The sequence below is a fragment of the Eimeria maxima genome, genomic scaffold (genome assembly GCF_000499605.1).
Source record: "Eimeria maxima Weybridge genomic scaffold, Emw_scaff45, whole genome shotgun sequence".
Classification (NCBI taxonomy): Eukaryota; Apicomplexa; class Conoidasida; order Eucoccidiorida; family Eimeriidae; genus Eimeria; species Eimeria maxima.
The window spans coordinates 40,001-64,369 of record NW_013566513.1 but is presented as its reverse complement, the minus strand read 5'-3'; the positions used below and the strand labels follow the sequence as shown (position 1 = coordinate 64,369).

Genomic DNA, 24,369 nt, shown 5'->3' with positions numbered 1-24,369 from the left:
AACCCTCTTGCTCCTAAATCTCCTTAAGTGAATGCATGCAAATGCAGCATCAGCACTACACACTGCGGCAGCAAAAGTAGCGACAGCAACCGGCGACCAGTATATATGCCTGCCTGGTGCATGCGGCGCTGATGCTTAAGTCTCTCTGTCCAATGACTCAGCAGCAGAAGAGTGCTACGAGGAGGAATCACTGCTGCTCTTAGCTGTGTTACTGTTGATAGTTGCTGCTGCTGGCTTGTGTTACTGCTGATATTGCCGCTGCAGCAGCAAAAAGGGTCCGGGTACAGCAGCCCCGGACTGTCTGTGTGAGTTGTGAAGGACCAATAAAACTTACACAGCAGCGGCTTATGCTGCAGAACAGCAGCAGCAGCTGCAGCAGCAGCAGCAGCAGCAACTGAGGACCGCGTGGCTCACTGGCTCGGTGACACTGCAGCAAACTGCAGCAAGCTGCAGTAAGCTGGCTCGAAAAAAACTAGAGGAAAAGATTAAGTTCCATTGGAAGGGAGCAGCAGCAGCTGCTGCTGCTGCAGGTGTGCGCCTGCCTCGCTGCTGCAGCGTCGATCCGCAACAGCAGCAGCAGCAGCAGGGGAATAAGAGTGACCCGTCTTGCAAGGAGATGGCACCTAGCAGCTGCTTCTAATGAGCAGGAGGAAATGCAACAAAATTAACAATTTGATTCCTTTAAAACCATTTTTTTAAAGAAAGCCACTTAAGCAGCCCCTGCTTCCTTCAAGGCTCTGTCTTGCATGTATGCTGGCTGTCCCAGGTGCTCGTGCAGGCTTCCGCTGCTGCTGCTGTTGTTGCTGCTGCTGCTGTTGCTGCTCCTGCTACTGCTAACAGTACTATAAGATTCACCATGGCAGAAATTATTACATCCGTGAATATATAACAGAGTCAAGTTGTCACAAAGAACCACAGCGGAAGTGCTTGTGTGCTGCTGCTGCTGCTGCTGCTGCTGCTGCTGAACCTGTCTGCTGCTGCTGCTGCTGCTGCTCCTAGACAGAACACGAGTGCTGCTGCTGCTGCCTTGTACAGTGCGGAAGAGGCTTTTCTTACAGTTATACGTTTGTGTTAATGCTGATACTGTTGCAATTGCTGTTTTCTGCTCTAGAGGAACACAGCAGCAGCTGCTGCTGCTGCTACATCAGCAATCGCGCCACCAAACTCGCGTTCTCCGCATGAGGAGTTCCTCAGGCATTAGAAAGACGGCAGTCATATACACAAGAAAAGCACCGGGAGCAGCCTACTTTGATTAATCGCTCCTGTTGCTGCTGCTGGTGCTTTTGCTGCTGTTGCTGTTGCTGCTGCTGCTTCTGCTGGTGTAGCTGCTGGTGCTTATCCGCGAGAGACTGTGCCTCAACATGTTAAATAGGGAGCGTTCCAGTCCCAGCTGCCATTGCTGCTGATGCTTTGCATTTCGATTGTGCTGCTGTCTTGCATTTCGATGCGGCTGCTGCAGCTGCTGCTTCCCTGCTGCGGTCGTTGCTGCTGCAACGACCGGACCGCTCCTGCCCACTGGCCCTTCAATGGAGTCGCTAGAGCTCTGTTGATCAATTAACGCCAAAGTTGCTCTAGATAAGCATGAATGCATGCGCCAACATAGATGCACGCATGCATGCACTCATGTTATGCATGCGTGGGGCGTATGTACTTAGGGGTGCTCCCCTGTGCAGTCCCTTGGGGTGGCTGCATACCTCAGCAAGCTGCAGCAGAGGCTGCTGGTTGTTGACTTGAGATGACGGAGGTCGAAGCTGTTGTATTATGCTACTGCGCTATATCTAACGTTATGCAGCTGCGTGCTGCAGTGCTGCTGCTGCTGCTTTTGCTGCACTGTTCCGGCTTCTTGTCGTGCTTCAAGAGGCATGGAGACAGTGACGAAATATGTTGCTGCTGCTGCCTCTTGAAGCACGACAAGAAGCCGGAACAGTGCAGCATATTTCGTCACTGTCTCCATCTGTGTCTCTGCCTGTCAACACGGCTAAGTCCAACCCAACCTAAACCCTAAACCCTAAGCCCTCGATCTTGGCGTCGGAATTGAATAACGGAATACAGGAATATTGGGAGGCAAATGCAGCAGCAGCAAATGTTGATTGCTTCTACAGCAACCGTTGGGAGCAGCAGACAGCACGGGAATACACAACGAAGCATATACACATTTGCCCCTGTTGTTGCTGTTGCTGCAGCAGCACTTGCAGCTGTGGCTGCTGTTGCTGCAGCAGCACCTGTTGCAAATAGCTTAGCTCACTGGGACTACCCTTGAGCCCCCTCGGTGGTGCTGCACATTCGTGCTGCCGTTGTTGCTGCTGCCGCTGCTGACTACGCCGTTACGGCTGTCTGCAACAGCCGCAGCTGGAGCAACAGAAACAGATTCTGCTGCTGTCAAGTTCTTACTGAGGGGAAAGGTAATAAAGCCAAAGAAATGAGAACGGCAAACCGGGCACTTTTCTTGGTGCAGCGCCTGTAGGCACTCTAAGCACAAAGCGCAGTGCCTGTAGCAGCAGCAGCAGAAGCAGCAACAACAGCATAAAAATGACAATTCATGCAACAGGTAGCTCCGTGGGGCAGTACATGCATGACTACCCTAAACACCAAGACGGCAGCAGCAGCAGCAGCAACAGATCCACCAGAAGCAACAGCCCAGCAACAGCAGCAGCAGGTCCAGAACTACCAAAAGCAGCAGCAGGACCAGCAGCAGCACCGGGCCCAGAAACAGCAACACCAGCAGCAAAACCAAAAGCAGCAGGTCCAATACCAGCAACAACAGCAGCAAAACCCTCAGCAACGGCAGCAACAGCAGCAGAAACATCAGCAGCAGCAGCAGCAGCAGCAGTTGTGTACCTGCATGGGTAGAGTACGACATTCTTAGGGTTGGTCATACAAACAAGGCATTCTAAGTCTAATGTGCCACTGCTGCTGCTAACACCAAAGATGTCCCCTTTCTCTTGTGGTTTATCTAAGCTTCCTCCTGCTAGCAGCTGTCTGTACACCTCATAGCGATGAGATACGTAACATGCAGGCAGCGGTGCTGCAGCAGCAGCAGCTGCTGCCTCCGCTGCAGATACACGAGATCTGCTGCTCGTTGATGGAGGAGGAGGAGGCAATGGACGACAACGCAGTAACAGCAAATGACAAGTTGCCTGAACACACAAATCGCAGCTTGCAGCCTGTATAGCAGCAACAGCAGCAGCAATAGCAGCAGCGTGTGATTCTGCTGCTGAGAGCGTTGCTTTATCTGCAACAGCAGCAAAATGCTTGCAAACTCGAATACATCCAAACAGCAACGGAAGGAAGTTGAATACCGCAGCAGCAGCATCAACGAGACCTGGAGCAGCAGCAGCAACAGCAGCAATTCCAGAAGCAGCAACAGCAGCACAAAAGCCAGCGCAACAAACCTCTCCTTTACTTTGCAAACTATGCGTGACCAGTGGCTCCTTCTCTCCCTGAAAGACAAACCCATCGTAAGTGCAGCAGCAGCAGCAGCAGTAGCAGCAACAGCAGCAGCTTCACAGCAGAAGCAAAGATACGTCTCATCCACAGACACTCCAAACAGAACTACAATCACACAGACACACGCCTAATGGCCCCACAAGGAAACCGACATAGCAGCAGCTGCTGCAGGGGCTGCTGCTGCTGCAGGTGTTGCTGCAGGTGCTGCGGCTGCCTCTCCTGCTGCTGCTGCACATGTTGCTGTCTTACAGAGGAGCCGCCAACAGATGCAACGATAACCAACGGGAAGACCGCCTCAGTGAACGGAGACAATCGGCCAGCTGTGTTGTCCTGCAGCAGCAGCAGCAGCAACAACAGCAGCAACAGCTGTCGTATGTTTGGATATGTGGGTGGAGAGAAACCTCTAAGGGTTTAGGGTTTCGTTGGGGTTACGTAAACGATTAGGGTTTACGATTTAGGGTTTAGGGACGAGAAGAGGGTCTAGACGAGGTCAGCCAATTGTGGACTTCAGGCAAAGGCCTAGGGTTTAGGGTTTACGCAAGGGTTTAGGGTTTAGGGTTAATGGTTTACTCGATCATGTGTAAAGAAGCGAAGGCGGTGTCCCCTCCCAGCAGGCACACTAAACAGCACAAACAAGCCAAACCCTAAACCCTAATCCATAAACCCTTGGAGACCCAAAACCCTAAACCCTAAACCACTGAATGATGAGGCAGCAGCATTCCAAGCGCAGAGCGAAGCAGCAGAAGCAAGACCACCTGTAGACTAGCAAGAAGAGCAGCAGCAGCAGCAGATCAGCGCTTACATCTGCGGCGCAGACATAAGGCAGCACCCATCGGGGCCCCACGGCATAGCTGCACTGTCAGCAGCAAATGTACCTGTGTTGAAACGGCCTGCAGCAAGCAGCAGCAGCAGCAGCAGCAACAGCAGCAGCATGCATGCATGTGAGCTACTTCCCATCAGCAACAGCAACAAAAACAGCAAGTACAGATGACTCTCCATGGCCCTTCCTGAACAGGATGCATGCATGCGCGCATGCAAGAAGTGCTGCTGCAGCAGCAGCACCAAAGCTACTGCTTCTGATTCTGCTGTTGCTGGTGCTGCTGCGGCTTACGGCTGCTGCTGCTGTCGCTACTGCTGCTCGGCAGCAGCCGCGCAAGGCGGCGGGCAGAGCCAGATAGGAGGGATTGTCCATCACTGTTGTTGTTGCCTTTGATCTGTACAGACAAAACCAAACCCTAAACCCTAAACCCTAAACCCTAATCCCTACACCCTAAACCCTGGGCATTCAGCTGCGCTTGCAAGGGTTTAGGGCTGGCGGTATTTAGGGTTTGCAAGGGTTTATATAAGCACTGATGAGGGTTTGAGTTAAGGGTGCGAGGGTTTAGGGTTTAGGAGTTAGGGTTTAGGGTTTAGGGTTTACAAAGGTCTCCATAGCCTTCTGACCAACACCCCAGTAGGCTCTAACTGCTGCTGTTGCTGCAGCATCAACAGACACCTCAAATCCCCCTCCTGCAAGTGCAGCAGCAGCAGCAGCTGCTGCAGATGTGGATGCAGCAGCAGCAGCAGCAGCTGTTGAGGAAGGGCTGCTGAGCAGGGCCTCCCGCTGCTGTAAGTTGCTGTTGTTGCTGTTGCGCTCTCTGCGGCTGCTGCTGCTGCTGTAGGCAGCAACAATAGGACTAAAGAAGCTGTTGTGGCTGCTGCTGTGGCCTGTGGAGTCCGTTTGGTGCAGCAGCAGCATCTCCTGCTGCAGTTCCTGCTGCAATTCCTGCTGCTGCTGTTGCTGCTGCTGCATGAGCAGCAGCTGCTGCTGATGCTCCTCGTTCTCTTGTACCTCTCCTTGATTTAGAGGAAGGGGATCATAACAATATACCTTAACCTCAACAAGAGGCATAGCAGCAGCAGCAGCAGGCTTGTTGTGCTGCAGCAGCTTGGTAAAGTGTACTCGCATTAGCTGCTGCAGCTCATAGCGGTAACGACCAAACCCTGCTAGCAGCAGCGCTTCCTGTGCAGCAGCAACCGCAGCAGCAGCAGCAAAAGCAGTAAGAGGAGCAGCAAAGGTTGGAGAAGCAGCAAAGGCAGCAGCAGCAGCAAAGGCAGTACCAGAGGTGCAGCAAAGGCTGCAGGAGCAGCAAAGGCAGCAGCAGCAACAGCAACAGTGACAATCCGAATCTGCCATACAGTAGTTATACCAAGACAAAGATATCCAGACAACGCAGAAGCAAGAGCAGCAGCAACTGCTGCAGCAACAAAAGAAGCAGCAGCAACAGAAGCAGCAGCAGCAACAGCAGCAACATACCGGTTGCATTTCAAGATGCTTCCTAATATGCAGCAAAGAAAATAATCTTGGCAGCACACTCAGCAGCCACAGAGCAAACAGCAGCAGCAGCAGCAGCACCATTACGTTATGTGCACCAGGAGACAGCTCAACATCATATATCAGGCTGCTGCTGTTGCTGCTGCTGTCGTTGTTGTTGTCGTTGCTCCTGCTGCTGCTGCTGATACTGCTGCCACCGGCTGCAGCAGCAGCAGCTGACATCGCTGCTGCTGGGGTCATACCGCCACTTTCAGCCCCTGAAGCAGCTGCTGCAGCATTAGCAGCAGAAGGCCGCAGCAGCAGCAGCAACACCGCCACCACTACCACAAGAGATAACCCCCTCCTAGACCTTGAGACAGCAGCACCAGCAGCTGCTGCTGCTGCAGCAGCAGCTGTTGCTGCCGATGCGGCCATAGTAGCGAAGAGGCTGCTGCAGCATCGGATGCGGTGCTGCAGCGTCAACTCTACAAATTGTAAGGAAGCTGTGTTGCTGCAGGGAGAGCAGCAGCAGCAGCAGCAGCAGCTTCAGTAGCAGCAGGAGGAGCGGCTGCTGCTGCAGCAGCAGCAGCAGAAGGTAGGCAGACAAGAGTGTCCTAAGCTTCTAAGTAATTTTCTTAAGAGTTTAATCGAGTGCAGACTCAACAAGAAAAGAAGCAAATGCAGCAGGAGCGACAAGAGCAGCAGCAACAACAGCAGCAACAGCAGCAGCTGCAGCAGCGACGCCTGCTGCAGCGGGCGGGCCCCAGGAAGGCTCCAGCCAATCACGAGCAACAACTGGCAGCGATCTTAGGGTTCGTCTGTTAAAACCCTAAACCCTAAACCCTACACCGTAAACCCTAAACCTCTTAGATGTGCGGAGAAGGGTTTGAGTTATTCCTCTCGTCTTTGTTGTCTGTACCTTCGGGGGCCCCCCGGCCCCGCTAGGGGCCCACAACATAAACCCTAAACCCTAAACCCTAAACCCTAAACCCTAGATATAGCCCGTAATGAGTTCTTTATTCTCTGGATGGGAAGATGCGAAGGGGGAAGGCCAAGCTGCCCAGACATCCGACAGCCCCTCTGTATATACGGAGATGCGGTTACGGGTGAGCAGCAGCAGCAGCAGCAGCAGCAGCAACGGCAGCAGCATCAGCAGCATCAGCAAGAGCAGCACCAACGAGAGCAGCAGCAGCAGAAACAACAACAACAACAGCAGCAGTGGCAGTGGCTTCTGTGCTCGTGCCCGGCACCGATATAATCCTAAACCCTACAAAAACCCTAAACCCTAAACCCTAAACCCTTGTGCTTGTGGTGGTTTTATTAGGGTATACTAAAGACACAAGAAGAGAGAGAAAAGTTGCTGCAGTACTGCAGCAGCACAGCAGATGTGCACTGTATATCCAGCTGGATGGATGTTACCTTACAAACAGCACCACAAAACACAGGTTAGGGTTTAGGGTTTAGGGTTTAGGGTTTAGGGGGCGGTGGTATCATACTGTTCCTGCTGATTTTGCTGCAGTTGCTGTTTATGTTGCTGCTTCTGCATCAGTTGCTGCTATCGGTACTGCAACCGCTGCTGCTGCTGCTGCTGTTGCTGTTGTTGCTGTTGCTGCAGGGTGCATGGATATGAGGAAGCGAGCAGGGACACCTCAAGAGGTGACGCTGCGTTGGTACAACGAACCTCAGGAGATTAAAGATACTTGGTAAACCCCAAACCCTAAACCCTAAACCCCAAACCCTAATTTTGTGGCCTTCAGCGTATTTCAGTGCAGTGACTAAACCCTAGACCATAAACCCTTGTTCTCTTCCCCATATACCCCCCTTCCCTTACACCATAGGGTTTAGGGTTTCCAGCGGTTAATTAGGGTTTATAATTGTTTATTAGGGTTTAGGGTTTTGGGGTGTATATGCAGCATATTATATTATCGAGATCAAGGTGTATTAGTTGGGGGGTTGCATGCAAGGAGAGCTGCAGAGACAGCTAAAGTTATCTGCACACAAACAACACAAGCAATGAGAGGAGTTCTTAAGGCTCTAGGATTCAGGTTAGGGTTTACTATAGGGTTTAGGGTTTATTAGTGTTTAGGGTTTATTAGGGTTTAGGGTTTATTAGGGTTTATAAGGGTTTATTAGGGTTTATGAGGGTTTATTAGGGTTTACGAAGGTCATTTTTTTTTTCATATTTTTTCGTCGTTTTTTGTACTAAAGGTACAATGAATAATAGAGATAATTATAATATAATAATTAATTAAATAATAATTTAATTAATTAATTAAATTATTTATTTATTTATTTATTTATTTATTTATTTATTTATTTATTTAGACGCTTAGGGTCGATATATGTTGCTGCTGATGTTTTCCATTTCAAACCAAAAACGAATCGACATGTCACTCTGCTCGTCCAGCAGCACTTCCTTGTAAGCTGCTGCTGCTGCTGCTGCTGCTGCTGTTGCTGTTGTTGCTGCTGCTGCTGTTATTGCTGGTGTTGCTGTTGCTGTTTTCGTTGCTAGTGGTACTGTTGGTGCTACACGGCTGTATCTGCGGGTGGAGGTGCTACTTGTTGCTCCTGCTGCTTCTGCTTTTGTTGCTGCTGCTACTGAATTGCTGCTATTACTATTGCTGCTGTTGCTGCTACTCTTGCTGCTGCTGCTGCTGCTGCAGGATTCAAGTCACACACAGCCCATGTGGAGTGAGAACCCCTGTTGGCTAGTTGAGCTGCAAGCCCGTCTAAACAGCGAAGCAGCAACAGCAGCAGCAGAAGCAGCTCTTGCTGCAGCAGCAGACGCACTAAAGCCGTAAGGTTCCTATCTGCTGCAGATGCTTCTACTGGTGCTGCTATTGCTGCTTCTATTGTTGCTGCTGCTACTGGTGCTGATATTGGTGCACCTGCTGCTACTACTGCTGCTATTGCTGCTACTGGTGCTTGTATAGCTGTTGCTGCTGCTACATGTGCTGCTGCTGCTGCTGCTGCAGACTCGTGAATCTTCGCCAACTCGATCCAAAAGATTACGCAGAAGCGGAGGCCAAAGCCATGCGCGCCGCTGCACTATGAAACCCTGCAACAGCAGCAGCAGCAGCTGCTGCTGTTGCTGCTGCTACAGCAGCAACAGCAGTACTGCTGCTGCTGCTGCTGCCTTTAGTTTAAAACTGCCTGTGTTTGCAGCAGCAGCTGCAGCTGCTGCTGAACAAAACTCTATAGAATTGTTACATATTGTCGCCACTACTGCTGCTGCTACTGCTGCTGCTGCTACTGCTGGTGTTGCTACTGCTGCTGCTGCAAATGAGGGATGCTGCAAGCTCTTGCAGTTTTTCTTTGGCTTGCTGGTGCTGCTGCTGCACAGCTGCTGCCCATTGCGCGACGTCCTCATCCATCGGCTCTCTTTGCTCCGCATATACCTGGCTCTGCTGCTGTTGCTGTTGCTGCTGCTGTTGTTGCATCATCTCTTTCTCAATCCCTGGGGGGAGCCACGCTGCTGAAGCAGCTGCTGCGGGTGCAGCAGCAGAGTCTGCTGTCGGCCTCTGTGTTGGTGCTGCTGTTGCTGTGTCCGCTGATTCTACTGCCATAACATAGAGGCGCTGCAGCAGCAGCAGCCGCGAGCTTTGCTGCTGAACCACCCCCGCGTTTGCTGCTGCTGCTGCTGCCTCTGCTTCCGCCTGCACCCAGTTGGCCTGCCCGCTGCCTCGGGTTTTATGAGCCCACGTTAGGCTTATTGCCTGCAGCAGCAGCAACAGCAGCAGCAACCGCAGCATCATGGCAGCTCTACGACACGCAGAAAGACCAGGATCACTTGTGCAGCAGCAGCAGCAGCAACAACAGCAGCAAGAAACCCCTTGTGCGGTTACAGCACACAACACGCCGAAGCAGCATTACGTGCAGCAGCAACAGCAACAATACCACAAGCAACAGCAGCAGGAGCAACAGCTGCAGCAGCAGGCGTACGTATGCCAGGAGAGCAGCAGCAGCTTCTCCATTAGAGCTGCGTAGATGGCAAATCCCCAATACTAAGGAAGCCTCAGCAGCAACAAGCAGCACAGAGTCTGCTGCAGCAGCAAACTGTCTTCTTAGGTGTCTGCATGCTAATTCATCCCCGTCTAGATGCTCCACCAGGGGACTTGTTGCTGCTCCTCCTGCTCCTGCAGCAGCAGCAGCTGCTGCTGCTGCAGTTGCTGCAGCAGCTGCTGCCGCTGCAGCAGGGTTCGTTCTGCTGCTACGCAGCTGCTGCAGCTCATAAAGAGAGTCGTGGAAGGATGTAGCGGCAGCAGCAAAAGGGCAACCAGTTAGCTGCGCTAGCTTTGCTGCTGCTTGTAATGCTGCTGCTGCAGCAGCAGCAGCAGCAGATAGACGCCCCACGCGCAGCTGGCACACTGCAAGGTTTGCGAAGTACTGAGGCAACTCAGGACACTTCCCGGGTGTATCCTCAGCAGCACCAACGGCAGCAGCAGCAACAGACACAGTCCTTTCCATCCACCGCAGCGCGTTCTTGTAGCTGAAACAGCAGCAGCAGCAGCAACACAGGCAGCAGCAGAATGCAGACAATAAAAAGCAATCAATGCTAATGCAGAAGCACGAGCTGACACAACAGCAAGTCAGGTCAAGTTCCTCAAGAAGCAGCAGCAGCAGCAACAGCAGCAACAGCAAAACATACTTCCTTGTTGCTGCCGCTAGCACCCCCAACTCGTTGAGCAGCAAAGCACAACTCGGCCGCAGCTCCCTGCAGCAGCAGCAGAAGCAGCAGAGCCACACTGCAGCACTAGTAGCAGCAACATTAACAGCAGCAGTATTCGTAGAAGCCGCACTAGCAGCAGCACCAGGAGAGGCAACAGCAAATGTTGCACCGCCGGCTAGCAGCAGCAGCAGAATGCTGTTACTGCCCGAAGTACAATTATCAGCTGCAGCAGCGACAGCAGCAGCAACAGCAGCAGCATCTGCAACAGCAGCAGCAAGCAGGTAATTTCTTACAACGCGCGGTGTATATACACTGCAGCAGCAGCACCATACTTGCGCTGCAGAGTCTCTGATGTCGCCATTTGCTGCCGACGCATTTCTACTCGAGCGCTCAGCAGCAAAGCATCGCTGCAACTGCAGCAGCAGCAGCAACAACAGCAGCAGCAGTTTTACAATGTACATTCTTGCGTCAGCACGGGGACAACAGCACTATGGGACGCAGCAGAAGGAGTAGCAGCAACAGCAGCAAAAGGCGTAGCTATAATCGGTGCAACAGCAGCAGGAGGACCAGCAGCTGCAGCAGCAGCAGCAGGAATAGGACCAGCAGCAGCAGTAGTCATTGCATGCCTACCATGGGTATAGCCTTTCTATCGCCTCAAGCGCAAGCCTTCCTGAGTTGATTTGCTGCTGCTGCTGCTGCTGCTGCAGTCTATCGTCTGCAGCAGCCAGCAGCAGCAGCAGCTCAATCGACTTGTCCCCTAGTTGAATGGCCTTGCTGCAGCAGCAGACACAACAGCAGCAGCATCAATAACACATGACTCCCTTGCTACCGCAACGTCTGTTGCTACTGCTGCTGCTAAGGTCATCGTTGCTGCTACTACTGTTGCTGCTGCTACCGTTGTTGCTGCTGCTGTTGTTGTTGCTGCTGCTGCTAGGCTTACGCTGCTGATTCTGCTGCAGCACGAAACCTCCCATAGGTAAATTCAATAGTCCCGCGCTGCAGCACAAGCAACAATCACCATGAGTGCTATATCCCGTCAAGCAGCAGCAGCAGCAGCAGCAGTAGCAGTAGCAACAGCAGCAGCAGCAGGACCTTACCAGAAGACACGCAGTGGAGAAGCACTGCATGCGATGGCTTCGTCCCTCTGCTCTCGATAGCAGCAGCAGCAGCTGCTGCAAACCCTCTACTGCATGCGCTGCAGCGCAGCAGCAGCAGCAGCAGCAAACAAAGTGGCACTCGCATGAGCAGCAACAGCATCGGGGGATAAAGCCGCACACACTGCAGCAGCAGCACCAGCAATAATTGCAGCAGCAGCAACAACAACAGTGGCGGCAACAGAAGCACCAACAATAGCACCGCCAACTACAGCAGCAGCAGCAACAGCAGCAGCAGCAGCAGCAGCTTACGAGCCAAAAGAGTTGCACTGCAAGCTATGCGTATCGTATCCGAGTCAAAAGGATCTCCATTCAGCAGACTGCACAAACCCTAAACCCTAAACCCTAAACCCTAAACCCCAAACCCTTGACGCCGCCTGCATTGTAGCGCTTACTGTGCTAGAGAAATATGGCAGGGCAATGAACAAGAGAGGGTTTACGGTGTTGCAAGGGTTTAGGGTTTAGGGTCTAGCACGGGTTTAGGGTTTGGCTAGGGTTTAGGGTTTACATGTTGCAGACAGCGAGGGCTTCCTCTGCTCTTCCTCCGAGCAGCGCTCGTCGTGCAGTACTCCTTGCATTAAAGCTGAGCACAAACCCTAAACCCTAAACCCTAAACCCTAATCCCTAGAACCTACTGGGAGGACACGAATGTATGGTGCTGCATTTGCTGCTGCTGCTGCTGCTGCTGCTGCTGCTGCTGCTGTTGCAGTGGAGGCAAGGCGTACCTTGAGAAGGCGAGGCCACAGCTGCTGTAGGCAGAAGGCAATGGCAGCTGCTGCAGCAAAGCAAAGGCGCCAGCGGTCTGCAGCAGCAGCAACAACAGCAGCAAAAGCAGCAGCAAGCTCTGATTGCAGTACAGTGTCGATTGATGCCAAGCAGCACTGACTGCTGCTGCTGTTTGCTGCTGCTGCTGCTGCTGCTGCTTACATTGACTTGCGAGAGCCGCAGAGGTTTGGTGCTGCGGGGGCCGAGCTCAGCGCGCTGCAGCAGCAGCCACCTGCAGTATACAATCCAAAAGAAGCAGATTCTGCTGCTGCTGCTGCTACTGCTGCTCTTCCTACTACTACTGCTGTTGCATGAGCAGCGGCAGCTGCTGCTGCAACAGCTGCCGCTGCAGCACAGGGTGGCTAGGGTTTAGGGTTTAGAGTTCCCGTTGCCTTCAGCTAGCAGGCTTTCTAATTAGGGTTTAGGGTTTAGGGTTTAGCAGTACTTGAGGCATAGATCCTGTTGTGACAAAGCCAAGGTAGAAAATATATTTAGCTCTGCAGCAGCAGCAGCAGCAGCAACAGCAGCAGCAGCAACGGTGGCGACGATGACGCAGCAACAGATAGAGACGCAGCAGCATTCGCAGCAACCAATTCCACAGCAGCAGCTACATCAGCAATGGCAACAGAAGCAGCAGCTGCTGCTGCTGCGGCAGCAGCAGCAGCAGCAGATGCGCCAGCAGCAGCAGCACCAGCTGCGGCAGCAGCAGCAGCAACAGCAGCAAACGTACCCTCCTCTGGAGGCAAGAGGTGCCTCCCTAAGAGTTCTGTTGCTGCAGCAAAAGCAGCAGCAGTCATGCTTCTGCTGCTGCTGCAGCTGCTGCAGCTCCTCAAGGCCTCAATCTGCAGCTCTGTGAACTCGCACTGTCTGTACACCCCAGCGAGCAGCAGCTGCTGCCAGCTTAGCAGCTGCAGCAGCAGCAACAACAGCAGCAGCAGCAAACCAACACACGCTCCAAACCCTAAACCCTAAACCCCACCGTAAACCCTAAACCCTAAACCCTAAACCCTAAACCCTAATTATTAAACCCTTACCTCAATGTCTTTACTCGTCGCATTTAAACTCAGCAGTTCTGCTGCCTCCTTCCTCTTCCCTAGACGCACCTGCAGCAGCAGCAGCAGCAACAGCAGCAGCAGCAGCAGCAGCAACTGTAGCAACCCTCCTATGTTACGTGGAGCACCAACAACTCTTGAACTGCCAATATGCTTGCACTAACTATTGCTGCTGCTGCTTGTGCTGCTGCTGCTGCTTGTGCTGCTGCTGCTGCTGCTCACCAGTGCATGCGCCTTTAGCAGCAGCAGCTGCGCGTCTACTGCTGCCTGCTGCTGCGGGTGCCGTTGCAGGACCTGCAGCAAATCGCTGTGTCTCCCTAATGAATGCTGCAGCCACAGTGCAGCAAAATACCACTTGCTGCTGTCGCTGCTGCTGCTGCTGCTGCTGCTGCTGTTGCTGCTGTTGCTGTTGCTGCAACTTTCGCTCGTGCTGATGCTACTGTCGCTGTCGCTTGTGCTGCTCTCGCTGTTGGTGCTGTTGTCGCTGCGGCTGCTGTTGTCGCTGTTGCTGCTGCTGCTGCTGCTGCTGAGTGCGGTGTGGCGATAGACAAGAGAGCGCAGCTGCTGCAGCACACTGGGGTCATCTGATCCCGCTGCTGCTGCTGCTGCTGCTGCTGCGCTGCTGCTTCTTATATTCTCATCCAGCAGCTGCTGCTGCTTCTCCTGCTGCTGCAGCTGCTTCACACGCTGCCTGTACTGGGAGCGCATGAAGTGCTGCTGCTGCAGCAACTGCTGCTGCTGCTCCGGCTCTGGCGACCCTAGCAGCAGCAGCATGTCTGCTGCTGCTGCTTCCTGGCAGCAGCAAATGGACAACATATCCCCTACCCATTCTCCTGAGGTGCACTGCGCTGTTGCTGCTGCTTCTATCTGCTGCAGCAGATGCTCATCTTCCTGATTCTGCTGCTCGTGCTGCAGCAGCTGCTGGAGCAGCTGCTGCGCAGCTCGCGAGTGCTGCAGCGGCACCTGCTGCTCCTGCTGCAGTTGGTTATCCTGTTGCTGCAGTTTCTGTGCGTCGGCCTCCTGCAGCAACAACACGGCTTGCATTATAAGCTCCTGCTGCTGCTGCTGCTGCTGCTGCGCACATATTGCGCGTGATTCAAGCAGCAGACTCGCCGGGGCTGAGACGCTGCACTTGTTGCCGCTGCTGTTGCTGCAGCAGGAGCAGCAGCAGCTGCTGCTGTCATTGCTGCAGTGGTCTCTTGATGGGTCTAAGGGGTCTGGCAGCAGGGGACAAAAGGGGTAGTCCACAGAAAAATCATGCTGCTGCTGCAGCAGCAGTTGCTGCTGCTGCTGCATTTGTGGCGGTTGCTGCAGGAACAGCCGACGGAATCTCCTCTGCTGCTGCAACTGCTGCGATCCTTGCTGGTGGCCCTCTACTACTGCTGCTGCAACGTTGTTAGCTGCATGCAGCACCGTTGGGGCAGCAGTCTGCGTCCTGCTGCTGCCTTTGCTGCTGCTGTTGTGGCTGCTACAGCTAGAGCTGCTGCAGGTGTTGCAGCAGCAGCCGCTGGTGTGCAGCTGCTTCTGCTGCTGTCGTCCCGACTGCTGCTGGAGGTGTCTTATGAGGGGACAAAAGCTTTGCTGGGGAGGTACAGCAGCAGCAGCAGCACTGGCTGCTGCTGCTGCTGCTGCTGCTGGATTCTAGGGGGCTGCAGTTGCTACTATGCCTTCCTGCAGCTAACTCTACAGCAGCAACTCCTCCTCATTCGTATGAGGATGTCAACACATTAGCAGCAGCAGCAGCAGCTGCTGCTGCTGCTGCCGCTGCTACTGCTCATGCCAGTCGGCTGCTGCTGTGGCTCTGCTGCTGCTGCGGCTCTTGTCTTCTAGAAAAAACAGGAGCTGGCAGCAGCAGCAGCAGCAGACATATCTAAATAAGTAAATCAGTAATAATTTGCTGCTGCTGCATGCATAACAGCATCATCAGCAGCAACAACAGCAGCAGCAACAGCAGCAGTAGCTAGAAGTCAAGTGGTGGGGTCGCTCTCTCTGGGGCTGGCTCAAACCGCTGCTGCTGCTGCAGCAGCAGCAGCAGCTACTGCTGCTGAAAGTTAATATATAAATCTTAATCCTTATTATTGACTATTAAAGCAGCAGGAAGGAAGGCAATAACAGCAGCAACAACGACAGCAGCGGTGCTGTAGACGCCTTGGCTTCGCCCGTGTGTTGAGTTGCTGCAGCAGCAGCAGCAGCAACAGCAGCAGCAACAACAGCAACAGCAGCAGAAGCAGCAGTATTACTTAATACACTTGCAGTGGGGGCGGCGTCGTCATTTGCTGTGGAGAGTTTAGCCCTGCTGCTGTTGCTGCTTTGCTGCAGCAGACTGCAAGTCAACAAACGCTCTGCAGCAGTAGCAGCAGCAGCAGCAGCAGCAGCAAATATACCCCGATTGCTGCTACAGCAACAACTGCAGCAGCAGCAGCAACAACACAAGATGATGTCTCTTTGGTTGTTATCCTCTGCTAGAGGTGCCCTTGGCAGACGTTTTGCTGCGGCTGCTCCAGGGAGAGCAGCAGCAGCAGCAGCAGCACACAGCAGCAGCAGCAGCAGCAACAGCAGGCTCCTCATTCCCGGTAGCCGTCCCCGCAGTGTCTCTATGCACATGCAAGCCAAGAAGCAGCAGCAGCAGCAGCAGTCGAACGGCAACGGTACAGAGTCTCCAACAACGACAACTGCAACAGCAGCAACAGCAGCAGCTGCTAGGGCAGCTGCTGCAGCTGCTGCTAGGGCAGCACCTGCTGCTACGGAAGCCGTTGAAGCTGCGCATGCATCACCAAACGCAGCAGCAGCAACAGCAGCAGCAGCAGCAATCGCAGCAGCAGCACCTGCTTCAACGGCAGGCGCAGCAACACTTGCAGGGGAGCCAACTGCAGCACAGGGAGCCACGAAATCCGAAGCAGCAGCAGCAGCAGCAGCAACAGAATCAGCAGCAGCAGCAACCGCAACCGAATCAGCAGCAGCAGGAACAGCAGCACCAGCAGCAGCAGCAGCAGCAGCAGCTTCTCATGCTGCTGGCCTAGCCTTGCTAGAGTATTATAGACAATGCAGCCTTTCCTACTTTGGCAAAGTACCTGCTGCAGCAGCAACAACAGCAGCAGCAGAAGCAGCAGATGCAGCAGAAGCAGCAGCAGCAGCAGCAGCAGCAGCAGCAGCAGACGCCATCTCCTGCCTCCTCAGCTATTCGCGAGAAGCAGCAGCAGCACCATTTCTTCTAAAGATACCCAACATTAAACCCCCTGCTGCAGCACCAGCAGCAGCAGCTAATGCAGCAGCAACTGATGCAGCAGCAGCAGGAGCAGCGGATGCAGCAGCAGCAGGAGCACAACCCGACGGGAAGAAGCAAGAGCAGCTCGAGGTAAGCAGCAAGTGTAGGGTTTATGCCTACTCAATAGTCTAGGGCTTAGGGTTTAGGGTTTTAGTGCCTTCTATTTATGCCTAAAAAGGGTTTAGGGTTTAGGGGCTTAGGGTTTAGGGTTTAGGGGTTTAGGGTTTAGGGTTTAGGGTTTGTGCTCAGTGTATGAATAAAAGAAATAGATTGGCGCGAAGAAAAAGAAGAAAAAGACAAGGAGAAAGAATCTCTCTTAGATATAGATAAAATATACAGCAGCAGCAGCAGCAGCTGCAGCTGCAGCAGTTGTTCGTTGTTGCTGCTGCAGTAGCTGCAGCAGTTGCTGCTGCTGCTGCTGCTGCTCTCTTCCTTTCGTCCTCAAATTCGACTCTGCTCAGAGCTGTCCCGCCCGCGCGGCAGCAGCAGTAGCAGCAGCAGCAGTAGCAGCAGCAGCAGTAGCAGCAGCAGCAGCAGCGGCGGTAGCAGAAGCAAAGAAATCTGCTGCCGTTTTCCCCTCCTTGGGGTTGTGTGCTACAACAGCAGACACCAGAGCTTAAATGCTGCAGCAGAAGCAGCAGAAGCAGAAGCAGCTGCAGCAGCAGCGAGAGCGGTGGAGCAGCATCGGCTGCTGCTGCTGCTGCTGCTGCAGTGACCGCTGCTGCCTCTAGTCCTTCTGCAGCAGCAGTGTGACTGTTGCTACTGCAGCTGCAGCGGAGCTTGCCAGGTCTGCAGCAGAAGCAGCAGCAGAAGCAGCAGCAGATGCACCAGCAGCAGCAGGCCTCAGTGCCTCTGGGGTATAAACCCCAGCCCTCTCGGGTGTACGGATAGCGGGGGGGCGTAAACCCTTGCTATTAAGACGTAAACCCTCGCGTAAACCCTCGCGTAAACCCTTGCTGCTGCTGATAATATGGTTGCTGCAGCAGCAAAACACTAAACCCTCAATATGATTTATGCAAATCCTCAAGATCTTTTTTTGGGTACTGAGAAGGTCGGTGTTTAGGGTTTGAGATATATTAGGGTTTAGGGTTTAGGGTTTAGGGTTTGCTGATACTAGGGTTTACGGTAATCGTAGAATAGGGTTTAGGGTAGTCGTAGATTAGGGTTTAGGATTTACTCTGAGTAGGGTTTATGGTTTACTCAGATTAGGGTTTAGGGTTGGCTAAGATTAGGGTTAAGTCTTTGCTGAAACTAGGGTTTAGGGTTTGCTCAGGTTAGGGTTTAGGGTTTAGGGTTTGCTCGGATTAGTGTTTAGGGTTTGACTGGGTCGCCGCTGCACTGCAGCGGGGGGTGGCGGAGGTGCAGCACAGCAGCAGCAGCAGCAAATTAGTTGCTGCTTAAACTGTTATAAATACTATAATTAAAAGAAAATATATCTAAGACACAAACTTAGGCTGCTGCTGCTGCTGCTGCTGCTGCTGCTGCTGCTGCTGCTGCTGCTGCTGCAGCTGCTACTGCTGCTTCAGTAGGGGCCCCTTCGGGGCCCCGCTCGTCGGCAGCGCTCAACAGCAGCAGCAGCAGCTGCTGCAGCATACCGTAGCAGCAGCAGCAGCAATATTGCTCACTGTTGTACATTAATGACCTCTTTTGTTACTGTTTCAGCAGCAGCAACAACAGCAGCAGCAACAGCAGCAACAGCAGCAGCACCTATAAGACTCAACACCACTTAAGCAGCAGCAGCTGCTGCTGCGGCTACGACAGCTGCTATATATGCCGGGCTAGTCTGCTGCTGCTGTTTCTGCTGCTCATGAGTCCGTCAGTTGCTGCCTCCGGCGCTGCGGTGCAGCAGCAGCAGCAACAGCAGCAGGTGCCGTCGCCAGTTGACCCGCTGCCGACGGAGGCAAAGCAGCAGCAGCAACAGCAAGAGAAGAGCCCCTGCGCCTCAGCAGCAACAACAGTAGCAGAGACGCCATCGAAGGCAACAGCAGCAACAGCAGCAACAGCAGCAGCAGCAGCAGCAGCTGATGCGTCTGCCAATGAGAGAATTGCTGAGGCGATTGAGCTAGCAGAAGATCTTCTCTCCAGTGGCGACACCGACACCAGCAACAGCAACAGCAGCAGCAGCAACAGCAACAGCAGCAGCAGCAACAGCAACAGCAGCAGCAGCAGCAGCAGCAGCAGCTTAGAAGCAGAAATCCTTACCTTTGAGACCGAAGAGCTTCCTGCTGCATTAGTTCGTTATTGGGCAATTCTTGATAGTGATTGGGAGGATCCCCAGCTGCAGCAGGAGCAGCAGCAGCAGCAGCAGCAACAGCAGCAGCAGCAGCAAGAGGAGGAGGAGCAGCAGCAGCAAGTGCAGCAAGTATTTGTTGGTAAATATGCAGGAAGAAGTTTGCTGCAGCAAAAGGCAAGAAGATGTTATAAACTATTAAGAAGATCAATGCAGCAAACATGCACAATACGTCAGCAACCTGCTGCTGCTGCTGCTGGTGCTGCTGCTGTTGCAGCTGTTGGTGCTGCTGCTGCTGTTGCTGCTGTTGCTGTTGCTGCTGCTGCTGTTGTTGCTGCTGCTGTTGCTGCTGCTGCTGTTGCTGCTGCTGTTTATTCTTATTCCTGCTGCTTGCATTGACTTTGCTGCTGGGTTGGCTGTTGTTGTTGTTGTTGTTGCTGCTGCTGCTATGCTGTTGCTGTTGCTGTTGCTGCTTTTATTGTTGCTGTTTCTGTTGCTGTTGCTGTTGCTGTTTCTGCTGTTGCTGTTGCTGCTGCTGCTGCTGTTGATGCTGCTCTGCGTACATGGATTTTGTGCTTCCTGTGTTGCTGCAGCAGCAGCAGTTCCTCTTGCAGATCTTGGTTGCCGCTTGCTGCTGCCGCAGCAGCGGCTGCTGCTGCTGCTGTCGCATTTAATGGCATTAATAGGCAGCAGCAAGATAGCAACAGAAGAAACAGCAGAAGGCATGCAGCGGCTGCGGCTAGCGCTGCTGCTGCTGACTAAAGTTGTTAAGTTTGAGGGACTGCAGCAGCAGCAGCAGCAGCAGCAGCAGCAAGAGCAGCAGCAGGGAGATACATGCGGAAACAATCAGCAGCAGGGAGAGGGGTGCTCTAGTGCAGGGGTGCTCTCAGCAGCAGCAGCAGCAGCAAGTGCAGCAGCAGGAGAAGCAGGAGGAGCAGCAGGTTGTCCTGATTGTGTTGCTGTTCCTTTGCTGCTGTTTTATTCTCCTGTGTCTTTGCTGCTGCGTGCTGCTGGTCTGCTGCTGGATTTAGTGTGTACATACACCCGGTGGCGGGAAGCAGCAGCAGCAGCAGCAGCATATGCTAATATCAACCCTTTGCTGCAGGAAGCCAAGAGGCTGCTGCTGCAGCAAAAAGAGCAGCAGCAGCAGCAGCAGCAGCAGCAGCATCTATGGGAAATGCTGCAGCAAGTGCATGCATCTCAAGAGCTGCTGGCTAGCTGCGTAGGGGCACAGGTGACGCTGCTGCAGGACAGCAGCAGCAGCAGCAGCAGCACATTCAGCAGCTTTAGCAGCATAAGCAGCACAGGGAAGGAGGAGGGGCAGCAACAGCAGCAAACGGATCAGGACAATTCAGGAGCAGCAGCAGCCGCAGCATCTGCTGCAGCATTGCTGCAGCTGCTGCAGCAGCGCCATGTCTATAGGCAGCAGCAGCAAGCCCTGTGGCAGCAGCAGCAGTACTGGGATAAGGAATACAGAGAAGCGGCAGCAGCAGCAGCAGCAGCAGATGTGCTGCGCGTAGCTGCAGCAGAAGTCCCTCCCCCCGCTCTACTCTGCTGCCGCTGCAGCAGCAGCAACAGCAGCAGCAGCAACAGCAGCACTTCCGCGTTATCAGTTGTGCGCGCCTCCCTTCTGAGCAGCAGCAGCAGCAGCAAGAGCACCTCCACCGCCACTCCCAGCAGCAGCAGCAGCAGCAGCATGGTTGCTGCTGCTGCACTATTTGCCTTAGCTCCTGTTGCTGTTGATACCCGCGAGCTGCTGCGCAACATGGAAGGATTAGCAGACTATTGGGAGCAGCAGCAGCAGCTGCTGACAGCAGAATTCTTGCTGCATGCAGCAGCAGCAATTGTTAAGGAAGCAGCAGAAGATAAACAGCAAAGACGTATGCTGCAGCAGCAACAGAAGCAGCAGCAGCAGCAGAAGCAGCAGTCTTCGGAGTCAGCAGCAACAGCAGCAGCAGCAGCAGCAGAAGGAGACAGCTACGAAACAGATACACTGTATCTAGGTTGTGTCCCTATTGTCTCCTTAGTGCAGCACGAGCAGCAGCAACTTGCTGAGTTTGCTGCTGCGCTGCAGCAGCAACTTGCTGCTCTCTATTCTACTCGTCTTAGGGCATCAAGACAACTGCAGCAGCAAGGCATCCAATTTGCTGCTGAATGGCTGCAGCAGGAGCAGCTATTAGATAAAAAAGGGCAGCAGAAGAAGCAGCAGCAGCAGCAGGAGCAACAGCAGCAGGAGCAGCAGCAACAGCAACAGCAGCAGCAGCAGCAGCAAGAAGAACAATACCCGGGGGAGAATTTAGAGAAACTCCTGTCTAGAGACGTGAGCTTCATATGCCGCTTCTGCTGCTGCTGTTGCTGCTGTTGCTGCTGTTGTTGCTGCTTCTGTTGCTGCTGCTGCTGCTGTTCGTTTTCCTGCAGGACCAGCAAGTTATTGTCTGTGTTTGCTGCTGCTGCTGCTGCAGGAAGCAGCTAAGCTGTCTGTTTGCAACTCTACAGTTGAGGATGCATATCTGCTGCTGCTGCTGCCAGAGCAGCAGATCAGGGAGACCATCCAGCAGCAGCAGCAGCAACTGCAGCAGCAGCAGCAGCAAAAAGACGGAGGGAGCGAGGCTGCCCAACAAATTAACAGCAGCAGCCCAGGCGATAGTAGCAGCAGCAGCAATGACACCAGCAGCACTAGCGCTGGCAGCAGCAGCAGGAGCAGCAGTGACAGTAGTGACGACATCAGCAGCAGCAGCAGCAGCAGCAGCAGCAGCAAAGATATTTGCTGCTGGCCGCTGCACTTTGGCGGTTTGCTGCAGAGACACCCGAGCTGTCAGACTTCGCTGCTGCTGCTGCGGCCTCGCTATGAGCGACTGCTGCTGCTGCCTGCTGCTGCTAACCCCACAGAAGCAGCAGCTGCAGCAGCAGCAGCAGATGGCATCAAAGAAGAAGAGATGTACGGCAAGCATCTGCTGCAACTGCTGTGTTGTCTGCATGCTGCAGCTGTTGCTGCTGCTGCTGCTGCTGCTGTTGCTTCATCTGCTGCTGTTGCTGCTACTCCATCTGCTGCTGTTGCTGCTGCATCTGCTGCTGCTGCTGCTGCTGCAGGTCATGGGTGCTGCTGACTGAGCGCACACTGCTGCTGCTACCAATCTCGCTGCCACATCTCCATCAAGCAGTGGGTGTCTGTAGTGCTGCTGCTGCTGCTGCTGCTGCTGCTGCTGCTGTTGCTGCTGCTGTTGCGGCTGTTGCTGCCGTTTTTGCTGCTGTTGTTGCTGCTGCTATTCTTTCTGCTGTTGCAGATGTTAGATTTGCGGAGACCCCTGCTGCTGCTGCTGCAGCAGCTGCTGCTGTTTGTGCTGCTGTTGCTGCTTCTGCTGCTGCTCAGGTGTCTAAGGAGCTCGTGCAGATGAACAAACAGCTGATGATTGTGAATGAGACTTCTCCTCTGCTGCCGGACCTCAAGGATCTCCCGTGAGGGTTTAGGGTTTAGGGTTTAGGGTTTGGGGTTTAGGGTTTAGGGTTTAGGGTTTAGGGTTTGCATCGATAGTGTTTAGAGTTTTCCAGTCTATTTGTGCAAGTTGCCATGATAGCAAGTGGTGTAACTGCTGCGGCTGTTGCTGCTGCTGCTGCTGTTGCTGTTGGTGCTGCTGCTGCTGCAGGGAAGAGTCGCTGCAGCGGCTGCGGTGTCTGTCAGTAGCTGAGGGATTTGATGGGCCAAGGTGTCTCTTTGCTGCAGCAATGTTCTGCTCTAATGCTGCACTCAAGGTAGCTGCTGCTGCTGCTGCTGCTGCTGTAGCTGCTGCTGTTGCTGCTGCTGTTGTTGCTGCTCCTCCCATGCAAAGACTCCCTCGCTAGCTCGTGAGACAGCTAAATCAACTGCTGCTGCTGCTGCTGCTGCTGCTGCTGCTGTTGCTGCTGCTGCAGCTATTTACTCTAGACAGCTGGTCTACTGATCACACGCGCCTCTGCCTCCTCCAATCCTCTCTATACAAGTAAGCCCAACCCCTCAACAGCAGCAGCAGCAGCAGCAGCAGCAGCAGCGGCACCACCACCACCACCACCACCACCGCCATCACCACCAGCAGCAACAGCAGCAACAGGAGCAGCAGCAGCAACAGCAGCAGCAGCAGCAGCAAATGTGTGATTGTGTATATTAGGGAATTAATATACATAGAAGGATCTATTAAGAGAGTGATGGCGATGCTGCAGAGAAGATGCAAATTATTAGAAACCCTAGCAGCTGAGCTAAACCCTCAATTCTATCTTGATCTCGTGTAAACCCTAAACCCTAAACCCTAAACCCTAATTTCAAACCCTACATAATAAACCCTAAACTCTAATATTCAATCCCTACACCCCTTCTCTATGCAGAGAAAAAGGGCACCAAACCCTAAACCCTAAACGGGTCAAAACCTCCATAGGGGAGCACACAGGTTACTGCATAGGTTAGGGTTTAGGGTTTAGGGTTTAGGGTTTAGGGTTTGCGGCTCAGACGGCAGCTGTGCTTTGAGCTTGGGAATATCTACGAACAACTTCACATCTGCAAATGGAAGGGAGAAAAACCCTCGGGGGATGATGACGAGGCGGGTAAGAATAAGGGTTTAGGGTTTAGGGTTTAGGGTTTAGGGTTTAGGGTTTAGGCTAAACCCTAAACCCTAGACCGTAGACCGTAGGCAATCGTGTAGCCTAGGCTCGCTGTCAGAGCCCTAAACCCTCAGGAACCTCCTTGCATTGATTGCCGTATTCCACCGTATTAGGGTTTAGGGTTTAGGGTTTAGGGTTTAGGGTTTTGTGTTTCAGATTTAGCCTTGGATCCGACAAAAGTCCAAGAAGATGAAATCAATCGTAAGACTGCCACGCTGCTGCTATTGCTGCTGCTGCTTCTGCTGCTGTTGCTGCTGCTGCTGCTGATCCTATTGCTGCTACTGTTGCCGTTGCTGCTGTTACTGCTGCTGCTGCAGGCCTGCGCAAGTGTGGTGAATTGCATGGACTCGCTGCCCGAAGCGCGCATTACTTCACTGTATTCATCCGTACATTTGAAATGGTATGCCGAGGGTTTAGGGTTTAGGGTTTAGGGTTTAGGGTTTGGTGTTTGTGGGGTTCTTTAAGGTGTCTATTCCTTGTTAGAGTTACGTTTTGTTTTGTATCATTCTAACAACTCAAAAATTTCTAAAAATTAGGGTTTAGGGTTTAGGGTTTAGGGTTTAGGGTTTAGGGTTTGTGTATAGAGGGGTGCTGACCCAGTAACTGAATTATCTGTTGAGTTACGAGCGGCATTAATTGCCGCAAAAATGAAAAGAAGTAAAATGATCGCACAAATGGGAAGAAATAAAAAAGAATGTCTACATTGTATGGCTACAGCACTCAAAGTAGGGTTTAGGGTTTAGGGTTTAGGGTTTAGGGTTTAGGGTTTGGGATTTAGGGTTTAGGGGAAGTTGACAGGAACAGGAATAGAGAATTTTATCTTATCAGGAATAGGTTTATCCTTGGGGTGCTATATGAAGGCTAT

At 53.1% G+C, this 24,369-nt stretch overlaps 4 protein-coding genes across 4 annotated transcripts in view; 2 read left to right on the top strand and 2 right to left on the bottom strand.

Annotated features, from left to right (window-relative positions):
• Positions 1-1,759: 1,759 nt before the first annotated feature.
• On the bottom strand, positions 1,760-6,175 carry EMWEY_00007510 (hypothetical protein, conserved; the record flags this gene model as incomplete). Its single annotated transcript, XM_013481875.1, has 9 exons — positions 1,760-1,966; positions 2,246-2,489; positions 2,839-3,137; positions 3,697-3,777; positions 4,018-4,066; positions 4,250-4,337; positions 4,559-4,661; positions 4,868-5,449; positions 5,843-6,175. 9 exons carry the CDS (start codon positions 6,173-6,175, stop codon positions 1,760-1,762), a joined length of 1,986 nt encoding a protein of 661 aa, XP_013337329.1.
• Positions 6,176-6,747: 572 nt separating this feature from the next.
• On the top strand, positions 6,748-7,961 carry EMWEY_00007500 (hypothetical protein, conserved; the record flags this gene model as incomplete). Its single annotated transcript, XM_013481874.1, has 4 exons — positions 6,748-6,979; positions 7,356-7,443; positions 7,654-7,785; positions 7,949-7,961. The coding sequence occupies 4 exons, from the start codon at positions 6,748-6,750 to the stop codon at positions 7,959-7,961; spliced, it is 465 nt and encodes a 154-aa protein (XP_013337328.1).
• A 985-nt stretch (positions 7,962-8,946) lies between these two features.
• EMWEY_00007490 (hypothetical protein, conserved) lies at positions 8,947-14,424 on the bottom strand (the record flags this gene model as incomplete). The annotated part of the gene is made up of 13 exons (XM_013481873.1): positions 8,947-9,456; positions 9,683-10,229; positions 10,389-10,454; positions 10,742-10,822; positions 11,040-11,183; positions 11,350-11,405; positions 11,507-11,604; positions 11,816-11,883; positions 12,072-12,146; positions 12,289-12,365; positions 12,491-12,560; positions 13,193-13,296; positions 13,603-14,424. The coding sequence occupies 13 exons, from the start codon at positions 14,422-14,424 to the stop codon at positions 8,947-8,949; spliced, it is 2,718 nt and encodes a 905-aa protein (XP_013337327.1).
• A 1,390-nt stretch (positions 14,425-15,814) lies between these two features.
• EMWEY_00007480 (Wd repeat protein, putative) overlaps positions 15,815-24,369 on the top strand; it is a gene marked incomplete at both ends in the record, with an annotated part of 13,386 nt that continues 4,831 nt past the window's right edge. The window contains 14 exons of the mRNA XM_013481872.1: positions 15,815-16,735; positions 17,109-17,318; positions 17,414-17,526; positions 17,763-17,770; positions 18,466-19,017; positions 19,562-21,195; positions 21,338-21,689; positions 22,160-22,331; positions 22,520-22,581; positions 22,854-22,998; positions 23,353-23,447; positions 23,661-23,705; positions 23,822-23,904; positions 24,089-24,229. Of these exons, the coding sequence (XP_013337326.1) occupies positions 15,815-16,735; positions 17,109-17,318; positions 17,414-17,526; positions 17,763-17,770; positions 18,466-19,017; positions 19,562-21,195; positions 21,338-21,689; positions 22,160-22,331; positions 22,520-22,581; positions 22,854-22,998; positions 23,353-23,447; positions 23,661-23,705; positions 23,822-23,904; positions 24,089-24,229 (4,533 nt within the window). The remainder of the gene's footprint in view (positions 16,736-17,108; positions 17,319-17,413; positions 17,527-17,762; positions 17,771-18,465; positions 19,018-19,561; positions 21,196-21,337; positions 21,690-22,159; positions 22,332-22,519; positions 22,582-22,853; positions 22,999-23,352; positions 23,448-23,660; positions 23,706-23,821; positions 23,905-24,088; positions 24,230-24,369) is intronic.